This window comes from Crotalus tigris, unplaced genomic scaffold, assembly GCF_016545835.1.
Source record: "Crotalus tigris isolate CLP2741 ecotype Arizona unplaced genomic scaffold, ASM1654583v1 scf7180000017685.4511686, whole genome shotgun sequence".
Taxonomy (NCBI): Eukaryota; Metazoa; Chordata; class Lepidosauria; order Squamata; family Viperidae; genus Crotalus; species Crotalus tigris.
In genome coordinates, this window is record NW_024096565.1 from 1,770,992 (window position 1) to 1,785,663 (window position 14,672).

Sequence of the window (14,672 nt, forward strand, 5' to 3'; positions counted from 1 at the left end):
CCTGTTGATAATGATGCTTATTCTAAACCCATAAAACCTTATCATAACTTAGTGTAATATGTGGATTATAAAATATTCCAATCTAATTAGAGGATTACTGATCAATCAGAAAAAAGGTTTGTAGGAAGAAATAATGGAAATGATGGTGTATGAAAATGTATATTGTATATTCTTTTAATCTGGCTCATTGCTAGAACAAATTTTTGATAAAATCTATGGACAAGATAGACAATTCTTTGGAATTTCCCAAAGAACATAAAAAAGAGGTCCAGATTTTAAATGTAGCCACCAAGTCTAAGATAGTCAATGGTCTTTTTCCATCTACATTTCATTCTATAAAGTGTAAAAGTATTAGACAAGGCTAGTCTTGGTTTAGACTTATAATCTTAATTAGTATTATATAATTGGATGGCATCTTAAAATTGAGTTATACAGAATATGCCCTACCTTAGACAGTTTGACTATATGGGCATGTTGCTCAGCTTCTAATTGAGACCTGGTAAGTTGTAACTGCTCCTTCAGTTGGTTGATCTCCTCCTGCAGTTTATCAGTCTGTGATTTTTTCTTTTGACTTGCTTCAAAGAATGTATAACAGTGATAGTGCCTGTTAATATACTTCAGAGAAGTGCAGTTCTACTTACACATACATTTGAAGCATTACTTCTTCATGTGGATTATAATACCAAGTACTTCTCAGTACATTATCATCTAAAGGATGTTAACAGGTGCTCCTCCAAGCTACTTTAATAGTAAACATTCTATAAAAGCTACAGACTACTTTTATAATCTTTAATTCAATGTATTTTGCAAATATTAACCTGCAAGAAAGTTCCTCATTATTAACGTTTTCATTTCATTATCACTTTTTCTTCCAAATGCAATATACCCCAGACATGTTCCAGGTCAGATTGGACCCTTCTATATATTCCTGTACTACAGCTCACACCTTTTTTCACACTGAACATGCTGTTTGAGACTGCCAATAATTCAGTAACATTTAGAGGGCCACAGGTTTCCTATTCTTCTTTTTGGAATGAGGAACCGGAGGAAAGGAATAGGAATAACTCCTTCCTGAGCACAGTTGAAGTCTATCTTAATTAATAATAAATAGATGTATTATCCAATCTTAAAGCACAATCATCATGAGTGAACAAATAAAAGAAACTATATTTGGCATATTCCTTTTCAACTATTTTGACCAATTTCTCATCAGCCACAATGCTGAATAATTTTTATGACAGATGTCCTGTCAAATTGAATCCAAGACCAACACACCCTTACTCTTCCGTCTTACTTCATGAAGACTTTTCCTCTTACTTATACTGTACATATACATGCACAAAATAAGTTAATAATAACTAAGCTCCAGATGCCCTGATGATATCATAGTATATAAATAATCTGTGACACCCTCAATCAGTCTTTAATGCAAACACTTTGAATCAATTAGATCCCTTCTGCTAAAGATTCAATCCTACAGAGAAAAGCAAATACGTATAATGAATATTATGAGATGCTCTTCATAGCAACTTTTCACTCTTTTAGAAATATTAAATTGGAGACGTAGATTGCATAAATCCACATGACCATTAGATGGCAGCAAAGACTTTTTTGCAACCTAAAACTGTTAACCTAAATTTCTCTTTATCCATAAAAGCAACTGGATCTGAAAAGGCAGTTAAGCTCCTAAATATCACATATGATAATATATTTTTGAGCTAGATCCTTAATACCAACCTACTGAAATTTAAACAATTTGTTGAAAAAGTACAATACAGATAGAATGTCTTTGATTTACTTTTTTGCTTTATGCAAATACTTTTAAACTATGTCCAATTATGTCCCAGAAAATTATATCCAGTTATATCACAGAAAAAAAATTATTACCTGTTACAGTGCAGGAAAGGAAATTATGTCCAATTATCCAAAAAACAAAAAGAAAAGGAGTAATCATAACACTAGAATGAAAGTTTTAAAAGTTTTTGATTTTGGAACCACCCAGTAAGTTGACATCATCTTTATTTCCTTTTATTAATGGAATCAACCTAGAATTATTTTTTAATGTTACAATTTCATAAATGTAAAATCACCTCAGATAAAAAAGAATGTTTCATAAAACATTGCTAGGTAAATACACTTTTTAAAGCAGTGAAGATACTGATTTCATATAGATAGTTGCATATTTTATTTCACCATCCAAGACCACTTTATTCATATATTGTAAAATATATTTTTCATAAATAGTCCTGAACTTAGTCACTTAATGACTGCAGTTCTGATGGACTCCCCAAAATCTAGTTACTATCCAGCTTCAAAGTTCCAATGCATTTTAAGTGCTCCACAACCAGCCTGCATATACAGCCACTTGCACCACCTTGCAGTCACATAACTGTGATTTACAATGGCTTTGCTGAATCCTGTTTACTTCTATTTTCTAGAAAAAAAAGCCTATAGCAAACAATAGATTTGCTTAATGACCATAGTGTTTGCTTAATGATTACTGCACAAAAAGCTTGTAAAATCGGGTCAATCACGTGATGACCTGATTTACAACCATAATGACTTATGACCTTAAGTGCCAGACTCAATTACGGTTGTAAGTTGAGGATTAGCTATACCGGTAGATCTTTCCTCTGATCATAAAAATTTTTGGGAAATCATTAAAAAATAAAAAATAAATTTAAAAAAACTGAATTTAGATAATAAGTTTTATATATACACACTGTACAAAGTTCATTTGTACAACTCAACTTAATAAGGGCCCTGGTAGGTTCTCGCATATTAGCATGAAGTAGCAAATGTGTTGGATTTCCTGTCTAAACAAAGTCTCCTCCTCATTCTCTAAATAGTACCCACTGCACTTGTTTGCTTTTTTCAAACAAGAAAAATTATGGATTGGATGTCAGTTTTGAAATCTATTTATTTATTAAACACTCACCAGTGACTGGTTCTTCTGAATGGCGACGTTGCAAATGACTGTGCAAGAAGGAAGAGTTCATAAAGGCTTTGTCACAAAACTGACACTGTAAAATAAAAGTTTGGTTAAACAATATCTGTGGAACTAAGAATATTTATCTCTGTATGTTTATCTTTATCTCTGTATGATTCAATGTTTCTCATTATTTTTAATTACATAGTTTTGTTCTGAAAACAATTGCCATTTGAGCAATTTAATGGTAGTAGTATAATGCAAGGAACTCAATCCTCAACCAAAAGGACCGGAAAAGACTTTTGCTTAAAATATACAAATATTAAATTACAAATATGCTTTTAAAAGTACAATGCATATAAAGAAACTTATTTCTTCTAAGTCACTACTGGTGACAGCTAGTGGCAATACCCAGCTGATGTGAGCTAATCTTGAAAGAATCCTTTAAGGCAGTGGTTCTCAACCTTTTTAATGCCGCGACCCCCCAACCGGTTGTAAGTTGAGGACTACTCAACCGGTCGTAAGTCGAGGAGTACTCAACTGGTGCAGCACCGTTTGCAGAATGGGACTTTTGGCGGGCTCAGCAGGGCAGAGACAGCCTGAACAATTCCTATTGGCTTTTGAAAGCCAATAGAATTAGACTCTATTCAAGAGAGTCTATTCTATTGGCTTTCAAAAGCCAATAGAATAAAAGGGAGTAGCACAGCTAAGGAAAAGGGGGAAAAAATGACGGACTGCGTTGTTTGGCAACCTCCGTGAAATGGTCGTTCGACCCCAAATGGGGTCCCGACCCACAGGTTGAGAACCACTGTTTTAAGGGATGGAAATTGAATGGTGGTAGACAATTCATGCCCCATTGGTTTTATTACTTGAGCATGAGGATGCTGCAATGATCATAAGTATGAAAAGCAGTCATACCTCATTTCTTTCAGTGCCATTGTAACTTCGAATGAACGTTAAAAGTTGAGGAGTAGCTGTATATTATTATTATCATGTAGATTCAAGATAGCTTAATTCACACTATATTATGGCAGATGAAACTGAGTACTGCATTGTAGGTTTCAATTCTGCTGCAATGTACAAAGATTACAAAATAGGGGCATTATAGAACAATTCAGAAATGTCTGAAATTCTGCCAGTGGAGAAGATAAGCAAAAGTCAACAATTCTATGCAACTCTTTAAAATTTAGAGCAGAAAGAAGTGACAGATAGGATTAGCCCACTTCAACGGAATTTAATAAATTTAGGAGAATCGCATTATTGAATGTATACAGGGCAATGATTCACTTAACAACTGTGACAAGGTCATCAAATGAGGTATAACTCACTTGACAACTATTTCCCTCTCTTCAAAAATAGTCTCCAATACTTTATTATTGTTTTCCTTTGTTTACAGCATTTGTTATTCTTAGGAATGAGAGCAAAAGCAAAAGACTAATTTGTAGAGGGCTTCCTCACAGGCCAATATTCAGAATGGTACCTTATTTGATACCATCCATACTGAGTTCAAATCACCAAGCTCACAAGTAAACCTATTCAAAAAAAAAAAAAAATGGGAGGGGGAGGAGAAAGAAGATGCTGTAATCCTGCATTCATACAGACACATCAAAATCAAATGGCCTTTGAATGGACAATCATCTTTTATGTGACAGTTGTCTTGACAAGCTGGCTGCCATGGGGCATTTTTTTTTTTTTTTTTACCTCCCAGGGCTGGCCCCAAGTAACCCAAGCAAGGCCTGCTTAGCTTCCCAGCTCCACCCCAGTAGGCCACATCCCACCTCAGGGGTCCTTGGTGCTCTCAGGGCTTGCTTGTTTTCTTGCAGACATTTCATTAACTAAATTAGGTAACATCATCAGTGCTAGTAAGGAGTGAGGTTTGTTCTCTCTACGAACTGAGAGGAAACCCTACTCCTTATTTGCGCTGATGATGTTACCTAGTTTGGGTAACAAAACGTCTGCAAGGAAACAAGCAAGCTGAGAGAGCAGCAAGGACCCCTCACATCAATCCTTGAGCTACAAATATTCTCATTTGTTAAAATATCCCACCTCCCCAAACCCATTACTAGCGTCCCATTGCGATCGGAATAGCACACCTTCCCGGTCAGCCCACCTGGTGATAGGTGGCCCCGGCCTGGAGCACCATCTGCTGAGTGGCGATCATCTTCTTGCGGCGTTTGCATTCCTCCTTGAGCAACTGGATCTGCTGTGCTCCGCGGGCCACATCCTTGGCCAGCAGGTCCCGGTGGGCATCGGCGGAGCGGAGCAGTTCCTGCCCGGCGCGGACCTGGGCACTGAGGTAATCCTGGGAGTGGAGGAGGTACTCGAGGCAAAGCTGAGCCAGACGCAGGAGCTTGAGCAGCAGCGGGTCGGCGGGGCCCCGGCAGTGCGGGCAGCGCTCGCGGCCGGCGTTGCAGAAGGTGACGTGCTCCAGGTGCTCCTGCAGCACCGCCACGTTCACCTCGGCCGCCACGCGGTCCACCTCCACCGCACTCAGCCGACGCCAGTCCGGGCCCTCGTGTCTCGGACGGAATTGGAACGGGGGCAGGACCGCCCCGGGCGGCGGGGAGGTCGCTGTCGCCATCCGAGCCAGCGGCTCCGCCTGTTGGGACAGAAAGAAATGGGGGTCCCGCACCGCCACCTGCCGGGGATGACTTCGCCGGCCTGGCGGGCGCCGCATGATGTCTCCCCGTTGCCGCGGCAACCGAGGCGGCGTTGCCGGAGTATCACGCGCGAGGAGAGGGTCCCGGCAAACCGCCCACGAACGTCTCCCCCGACCCTCGGCGAATGCATTTTTCCCGCCATGATAGCCTTCCTCTCCTTTTCAGCTCCTGCCAGTGGGCGGGTCCCGCACTGCCTCCCAGTTTTTCTCTAGAGGAGGGTTTCTCAATCTCAGGCGCTTGAAGGCGTCTGTGAAGGCCACGCGCCTTCAAACGCCCGTGGGTGAGGAACGTTGCCTCGGACACGGAGCTTCGCTTTCAGCTCCTCGCTGCCAAGCCGGGCTGAGGAAACCTGGAGGCCCGCTGGATGGCAAGGGAATGAGGCAGGAAAGTCCCTGCTGCCTTTTTATCCGGATTGTCAGGGATCCAGACTGTTAGGGGCTCCAGGTAGGCTTTGGTTGGCCTACCTGGCAGAGAGAAAAAAAATCACACAGATTTAATCGTTTTACCAACTCCCTGTCATAAAAATAAATTCCGTTGCATTAGAGCAGAGTAGTTTATTCCTTGGCCACCTAAAGTGTCCCAACTAGGAGGAATCATTGGTCTCTACTTAAAAGATTTGAATCATATGCAAGCAAAATTGCCAGTTTCAGTTTTGGCACATCCAAAAGGGTAAAAAGAATAAATAAAAGCAGTAAATTTTTTGTTGCCCACTGAGACTTCAAGAAAAAGAAGGCGCAGAGGAGTTGAATTCAAGCAAACTCTTAATCCTAGTTTCAGGGAGATTATCATTGGATTTAATTGTTTTTGGAAGCATCACTCTTACTGTAAGCACCCATTTTGCACTTGCAACCTTATAATCTCTCCTAATTTCTGAAGCACATAATAACATAGCATTTAACATATAATAAGAATCTAATAATCTTTCAATCCAATAGCAGACAATGTTTAAGATGCAGTCATATATATTGTGACCTGGAAAAACGTTGTCACTGATATAAAAACAAGCTTCCTATGACTCCCTACTTCCCTCCCTTGCTTTGCATTTCCAACACTTTTGTCCAAATTAACACAAGGAAAATAGTTGGCTAATTTGGATTTAACTCGTGACTGTCCTCAGTGATCCAGTCCCTTAGTCATAGTTTGCTAATAAACCAGTTGCCTTTAATTGTGAGAGAAGATTTCAGCATAATAGAATATAAATAAAATCGTCTTTCAGCCCCTGACTTCAATACGATTCGCTGTTATTACAGTCATATACATACAAATATGTAAGTTACTTATATACAGATATTCACACAATTCTATCTCTGACAAGTGAATTGCAATCCCATAACAGTGCATGCCCCTAAAAAAAAAGGGGGCGGGAACCACAATACTATTTTTATCCAATAAAAGCTCACGTCAAAAATGCCAAATGAATATTCACACAATATGCAGCTCAGTCTGCACGGTGTATTGCTCTAATCACGATGCAAAAAAGGCACCGCGATTCGAAGCATTCCTTTCCCGCTAAGTTTGGAAAGCGAAGCAAGCCAGCGAGGACGTGGTCGAAATCAAGCTTTATCCCCAAAGCCAAGTCCTATTGCAAAAGAAGACCCGGCGAGAGGGAGGCGAGAGCCGGGGTTTCCCAGGCTTTTAGAGAAGAAGCAACCGGGTTTCCCGCCACTCCCGCTTCTCTCCTGGGCTCGCACTCCCAAAGCGTTTCTTCGGGTGGGACTGCAGAGCTGGGACAGGCTCCCTCTGCTGGATGAGATGCGGGAAGATCCCGTCAAGAAGAAAGGAGCTCTGCAAGGGATCGGCCGGCGGCAGGGCCGGGGTAATAGACACCACCACCCCCGCGAGTTGGTCGCCAGCATTGAGCGGTTCCCCTTCCCCGTATGCGGCTATTCACCCGGGGTATCCCCTTTCGCTGGGATCTCGGCTCGCTCGCCTCACCTGGATCAGCCGACGTTCCAGAGAAGCGGCTTCCTCGGCTCCCCAACCCCGCCTCCTGCTCTTGCGCATCCCCCGTCTTAAGATGCTCGGGCGTTCCGCGATTCCGCCTGTCTTTCCCCCTTCCTCTCGTTCCTCCAATCCGATTATCCCCAGGCGGGGAGGAGCAAGCGGAGGTTTTGTTCTCGTGGCCGGGAGAAAGACCGGTACGTAGAAGAATAAAGCAGTCTCTTCTGTTCCCCCAGGAGTAAAATTCCAGAAGTGTGGCTGAGACTAACTTGGGATCCGCCGTTCATTAGCGAGGAAGCAAAGCGCGGCCAGCTGCATGGTACGGATTTGTAGAATTGGCTTTATGCTGAAGCCACTTCTGTGCAAACGCGTCCCAAATGAATCGGTGCCTAGAAGGGACAGCAGACATGTCAAACACAAGGCCCAGGGCTGGATGCGGCCCGTGAAGTGGTTTCATGTGGCCCGCGAAGCCATCCTGGAAACAGTGAGAGAACGGCCCCTGCTGCCTTGGCCCGGGCCTCCCAGGAGCCAATATACAATTTTGTGGTGGTCATCTATGCTGAAGCGCATTCAGTCTTAATTTCACAAGGCCTCTGGAAACAGCAAGGGACTGACCCCTGCCATGTTGGCCCCACCCCCTGGGTGCATGCTGGGGAGGTGTCACCCTTTGTGAGGAATGAAGAAATGCACCATCGCTTGGAAGTGGCCAGCAAATGGCCCTCACCTACTCTTCTGGTGGACCATGCCTTGGTGCTTGCCCCGGTCCCATTTCCTTCTGCCAGAGCCCTCAGATCTGTCCCACTCCTGCCCAGGACCCCACAGGCACCCTTGATGCAAATGATGAAGAGCTGGCCATGCCCACCCAGTAGGCCATGCCCACCCAGTAGGCTGCACCCACCCTGGCCACACCTACCTTTCCCCTCCCGAGGACAACCACAATGCTGATGCGGCCCTCAGTGAAATTGAGTTTGACACCCCTGTGGTAGAGTCTGAACCCACGCTGTTCATGAAGGCTCGCCTTTTGGGGCAACCGTGCAGAAAGGATCTAAATTTCCCTTTTTCTGCATCGTCTGACCCACAGGCTGTAGAGGCCTCAGCCAAATATTGTCTAAGTCAGACACTGCTCAGCTTCTGAGCTCAGACAGGCTGCCCACGGGATGCATCAGCAGGATCGGGAAGGGCTCTGAATGCAGGGTTACAGCCACCATCTTGACCAGTGGTGGCGAACCTATGGCACAGGTGCCAGAGGCAGCACTCAGAGCCCTCTCTGTGGGCACGCGTGCCGTCGCCCCAGTCCTAGGCCTTCAGCTGGGTTTTATAAAACCTTTTCGCTTTAGGCCTTTGCTGCCGTGTACAAAAAAAAGGTTCAATCAGTCAATTTCAACTTCTTGTGGGAAAAAAAAATCTTGCAAAGTTGGAATTGATTGATTGAACGTTTTAGTCCCATCCAGTCTGCTGTTACCACCGCAGCCATGCCCACCCAATGGGCCACACCCACCTGGCACCCAATGATACATAAGTGGGTTTTGGGTTGCAGTTTGGGCACTCAGTCTCTAAAAGGTTCGCCATCACTGATCTTGACAATACTGAAGCCCACACACATCCCTGGATTATAAGAGATAGCTATGCTGTTGTGTGCAAGCATGGGGGGAGTTCTAATGATATCAGTTTGGTCAGGCTGTAATTAAAGGGAAGTGGTGCATAGATGGAGGAACCTCTCCAACATTAAGCCAGCCACTTTTTCTGGTTTTATGTGTATTGCATGGAGGCATGAGTAAAGAACAGGAGTGCGAGCCTAGAATAATATAAATAAGTGGTCCTTGATTTAGGACCACAACTGAGCCCAAAATTTATGTTGCTAAGTAAGACAGGTGTTAAGTGAGGTGCCCCATTTTATGACCTTTTTGCCATGGCTGTTAAGCAAATCACTGCAGTTGTTAAGTGGACATATGGTTCTTAAGTGAATCAGGCTTCCCCCACTGATCTTGCTTGTTGGAAGCTGGCTGGGAAGATTACAAATGGTGATCACATGATCCTAGGACAATGCAGCTGTCATAAATGTATGCCAGTTGCCAAGTGCCTAAATTTTGGGGGGGGGAGGGTATGAATTTTTATTTATTTCCAAGGTTAAAATACAAATCAAGAAAAAAATACAATACAAAAACAGAATGAAAGAAAGAAAAAAGTGTATACACACAAAACATAAATTATGCACACAAAATGTCTCCCTGGTTGAATATTGCTAAAGTATATTCCAGTGACAACAACCCCCCCCCCTTGCAAAACAAGTCCACATCAATATACAGTATGAAAAATTGCTATATAGCAACAAATGAATGTTGAAATAAATCAACCACACCTTGATTTCTTAGGCATCAGTGAACTAAGACAGAGTGGAACTGGATACTTTCAGAAAGAACTACATGGACACAAACTGCAAACCCTTTCATAGCCAGAAAATGTATTGCAAGAACAGTTGTTGAGTTCAGTGTGGCCAGTGGCCGAAATGTAAGGTCCTAGGCCCTTAATTAAATTTGAGACATCATTAAAAGTCTAATCAGACAACTCAAACAGAGGCTTCTTGAGGAAACAGTGCTTTAATTGATCAAATAAAACAGCTGGGTGGCAAACAATCTGGAATGCTGGCAGAGTTACGTCCAAAAATGCCACACCTTAGAAAGTTACAAGCATTGCTTTATAAACTTTTGTTAGCCAAAGTTTACATTATAAGGAAGACATCAATCATTCCTGTAGGAGTGAGCTATTCTCTCCTTCAGTACATCCCATCCATGTACATGTTTCCCACACTTGCATGAAATTTGTCCCTGACGCAAACGCTGATTACAAAAGCAAGATAGCAATAGGCTAAACTATTCCTTTTTGTTCCAGTTACAGAACCCTTCAGAATAATACTAGTTGGACTTGAAAGCACATAATCAGTTGTCATAATTTTTTAGCTCAGCCCCTCAGATTATGCCAAATTTTCTGATATGGAAGAGGATAGTGGTGGCTTCTTCCAGAGCACCTCATCACCATTCTCTTGGGTCATCACATGTTCTCCTCCTGCACCTCTCCGCAAGCCTGCTGTCTTCATGTCCTGTCTTAAAGGATACTGGCCCATTTCCTTTATTAAAATAGCTAGACAACCTATGGCCCATTGGGTCACTGTTTCAGAAATATTTCCTTACCTAACACTTATAAACCCTTGTACAATTTCAACAACACTTGCTGCACCTCCTTGCACCGTTGAACCCCTCTACACAATCTCCCCAGCCCTATATGGCATCTCTTGAGCAAACCTTAAAGAGAGATCCAACCTAGAACTAAAGAGAAGTTTCCCGACAGTGATAACAGTTAATCAGCAGAATGGTTTATCTCCAGAAGTAGTACCGTAAATGCCGGCGTACAAGGCGACCTGGCGTATAAGACGACCCCCGTCTTTATAGCCGGGCCACATTCCTAGAACGTCGTCTTATACACCGGAAACTACCAGCATTTCCGGTGTATAAGACGACTCGGCATATAAGACGACCCCCGTCTTTGGCGCTGATTTCAGCGCTCGCGGAAGTCACCTTATACGCCGGCATTTACGGTAGGTGTTTCATCAATGGAGGTTTTTAAGAAGAAACTGGACAGCCACTTGTCTGGAATGGTATAAGGTCCCCTGCTTGAGGATAATAGGAACCAACCCTATTATTCTATGTTATGTTTTCTAAGCAACAGTCTTAAGATGTTGGAATTGTTTGCACACAAGCAATGTGGCTTCCATCTGGTATGGAACTGATATCACACCGCTCTGAAGACTCTGAAAGCTCATTGGAAAAAGAAAGAAACAAGTAACTGACAAATTCCACTGCTTGTCCTTACATCACATTTCTTCTTCTGTTCCTGAGAGGGTAAGAGATCTTTATATTTTATCTTTTTGGCATCCCTATGATGTAGAGCAGACCAAGAAACAGATGCTAGGAAAGTCTAACACTGTTTTTATTAAGATGGAGTACTGCGACAGAACCTTGCAAGTATGTTTATGATTGCATCTTCCCTTTTTATATTCTTGTGGGTTACAAAGGTACCTAAGATGTTTACGCATTCCTTCTTCCCATTTTAGATTGAAGCCATGTTTAGTTACTCTCCGCTTTATTAGCAGATCTTTCCTCTCTATCAATATCATCTTCTTTACTCTATACTCTCCTCTTTCAGCTTCTCTATATATGGGATTTGATCTGCACTATTATTATTATTATTATTATTATTATTATTATTATTTATCATAGGGAATAAAATACAAAACATAAAACAAACAAAATGAAACAAGACAAAAGAATATATTCAACCCTAACAACAACAACAAAGAAAATAGGTGTACAAAAAAGAGGAAAAAGTCATCAATTAAATTTAACATTAGGCTGGATGCTGAAAGAAAAGGCAGTAAATTCTCCTCCCCTTTTACAATCTTGATTTGTAGTTCAAGATATATTTGATTCATCTCTTACTGTGTGGATATAACTTTATTTTTCCCATATAAAGTTATTATTAATCCAAAGGGAAATGTCCAGCTATATATTTTTCTAGACTTTTAAATTAAGGTGTTAAACTGATGCCTTTTTCTGAAGAGTTTCAGTTGATATATCTTAAAATATACTGCTCAAAAAAATAAAGGGAACACAAACGTATAGGATCCTATACGTTTGTGTTCCCTTTATTTTTTTGAGCAGTATATTTGGGCTCCATCTTAACCACAATATATGTTTTCAATTGTTCTAGCCTTTGCATAGCATTTATAACATAATAGTGTGAAAACTTAATAATAATAATGGCTCTAGTTTTTTTAATTACCTATAGTGTCCTATTTGGTTCACACTTTTCATGTCTTCAGGACCAACAGTAATCTCTGGTAATAACTAATTTAGCCGACTTACCTGAAAAAATATAGCCTGTCAGCATAATTCTTTTTAACCTAAAGTTGTAATAGCAGTTGGCATTCTGTAGATACTATACAGTAATATTTCACATATATCTTAAGACTCTCTTTTCATTACCCAAATTGTGTATGAATTCCATTCAATAACTTAAAAGTTTTATTTGTAGCCTCACCAAGATTACTACAGAAAAGGATTACTTGGGGATTTCTTCTTGCAATGATTTAATTACTTTTGATCAATTAGTTAAACTTTTTTCAACTCAACAGATATTTATTTCTACTGGTGAAAAAGAGATAGATTCATCACCTTCTTTGTGTTGAAAACTTCGTGATTGATTATTCCTACTCATCTGAGGTCTCTGAAGAAAGACAGGTACTACTGTATCTGCTTTCATTTTAGAAAACTAGGATGGTAATATTTTTAAAATCAGTTGTTTTCTGGTAGAGACCCCAACAATAAACTTTATTAGAAGATGGAGATGTTTCTTTTCACTGTAGAGCTCAATTCAAAAGAGGAGAGCCTGAAAAGCCGAACTAAGACATAATTTCTATCAGTGATGCCTTCCCCCTTCCCCACTGTACTGTTAAATTTTACTATAATTCGTAGGAAAGCTTAACATTAACCCTAACTTTATCCAAATGGCAAAATAAAAATTATCCCGGTCAACAATATTTTTATTTCTTATTAAATTTCTATTCCACAATCTCATCTAAACGACTTTGTCCAGGGTCCAGTCCAAGCTGGAAATAAACAAAATGGAGACTGCTTTAGAAATAAGGTTGTAGTTTATTGAAGAGGAGAGCCAGACAGAAAGATGGCTCCAGGAAAGCTGACTACATGTAGTAGGGAGTGGTGGGTTTTTATACCTTCTTGAGCTTTTGTTTCGAGTTGTTCCTGTGGCGTGAACTTTGACCTGAATCTGAGTGTGCCTTTCTGGTATTCTCATGGTGGTGGGTTAATCCTATTATGTTCCAAAGATCATATCATGCTTCCCTGGGGCTGTGGCTGATGACTGTTGGATTTTTTTGTGTGAGGAATTGTTGATTCTAAGGATTTTTGTTTTTCTGATCCAAGCTTCCTGGCTCCAATCTTTCTGACAAGATTATCACATCTGCATTTCTGGTTTCTGTTTGGGGCAGAGAGACTGGGGGAGGGGGGTTCTGCCTTTAAGATCCTTTGGGGAAATATATTCTGCCTTTTTAATATTTCCCAAAATATTTCGTTTCTCTGGATTCTTCCCACAACTTCATAATATCAGCACTATTCCTAATTAATAAAAGCTAACTCCCAACCCTAGAATCGAGCAAACCTACCCCCTCAACTGACCTTCCCCATATCGTACCCCATAAGTCACTTGTCCAAACCACAGCCGGCAACTGTCCATCACGTTTTATCCTCCAGCCCTGTAATAATCTTCGTTGCACTCTGCACTCTTCCTAGAATCTCAAGGTCTTTTTTTATATATATTGTGGGGATCAGAACCAGAATCTTTTATTTATTATTTATTTATTAAATTTGTTTGCCGCCCATCTCACCTCGAGATGACTCTGGGCTGTTATTCCAAGTACTGTCTTACCAAGGCAGTATCTTGGTCCAGGACTGCGACTAAAACGCGACTAACTTGTTACTCGGTCTTACACGTTTCACCTGATTTCAATAAGGAACAGTTATTCCCTAGGTCACAGGGGTAGGCAACCTCGGCTCTTTTATGACTCATGGACTTCAACTCCCAGAATTCCCGAGTCAGCATAGCTGACTCGGGAATTCTGGGAGTTGAAGTCCATGAGTCATAAAAGAGCCGAGGTTGCCTACCCCTGCCCTAGGATAACCTGCTGTGGGCTTTAATATAGTTTTCAGTGTTTTCCTTGCGCTCAGTCACAAGAAGAATCTCTTGAAATTCCAAGATGCTCTTGTCCTGGAGAACTTTAAAAAAAAATAATCCCGTGAAGTTTTTGTTTTTTTTTCCCAGTCGGAAATAGCGTTCCTCCCCCGCTTTTTACACAGCCGCCAATGAGCAGGAATGCGTTCGGAACAAAGTGAGGGCGCCGTTTCGTCAGCCCAGCTTCATTTGCCCTGAACGCGCGTTCCCAGACGAGAGAGGGCGGAGACATTTGACAGTAGCCTCTCCTGCTCTCCACGTTCCCCTTGCAAGAGGCAGGACGGCGGACAGGTCAGCCAATCAGAGGCTCCCACGACCCACCCCGGGGATCCTGGTTTAGA

At 41.6% G+C, this 14,672-nt stretch overlaps 1 protein-coding gene across 4 annotated transcripts in view; it reads right to left on the bottom strand.

Annotated features, from left to right (window-relative positions):
• DZIP1 (DAZ interacting zinc finger protein 1) overlaps positions 1–7,902 on the bottom strand; it is a 28,095-nt gene extending 20,193 nt beyond the window's left edge. For 3 of the 4 annotated variants that reach the window (XM_039337659.1, XM_039337658.1, XM_039337656.1), the window contains exons 1-3: positions 5,040–5,705; positions 2,939–3,023; positions 448–575 (exon numbers count right to left, since the gene is read on the bottom strand). In XM_039337659.1, the coding sequence (XP_039193593.1) occupies positions 448–575; positions 2,939–3,023; positions 5,040–5,606 (780 nt within the window). In that variant the 5' untranslated portion in view covers positions 5,607–5,705. Of the gene's footprint in view, positions 1–447; positions 576–2,938; positions 3,024–5,039; positions 5,706–7,524 lie in introns of those variants that run through there. The other variant, XM_039337657.1, reaches the window with a different exon arrangement.
• Between the last annotated feature and the right edge of the window lie 6,770 nt (positions 7,903–14,672).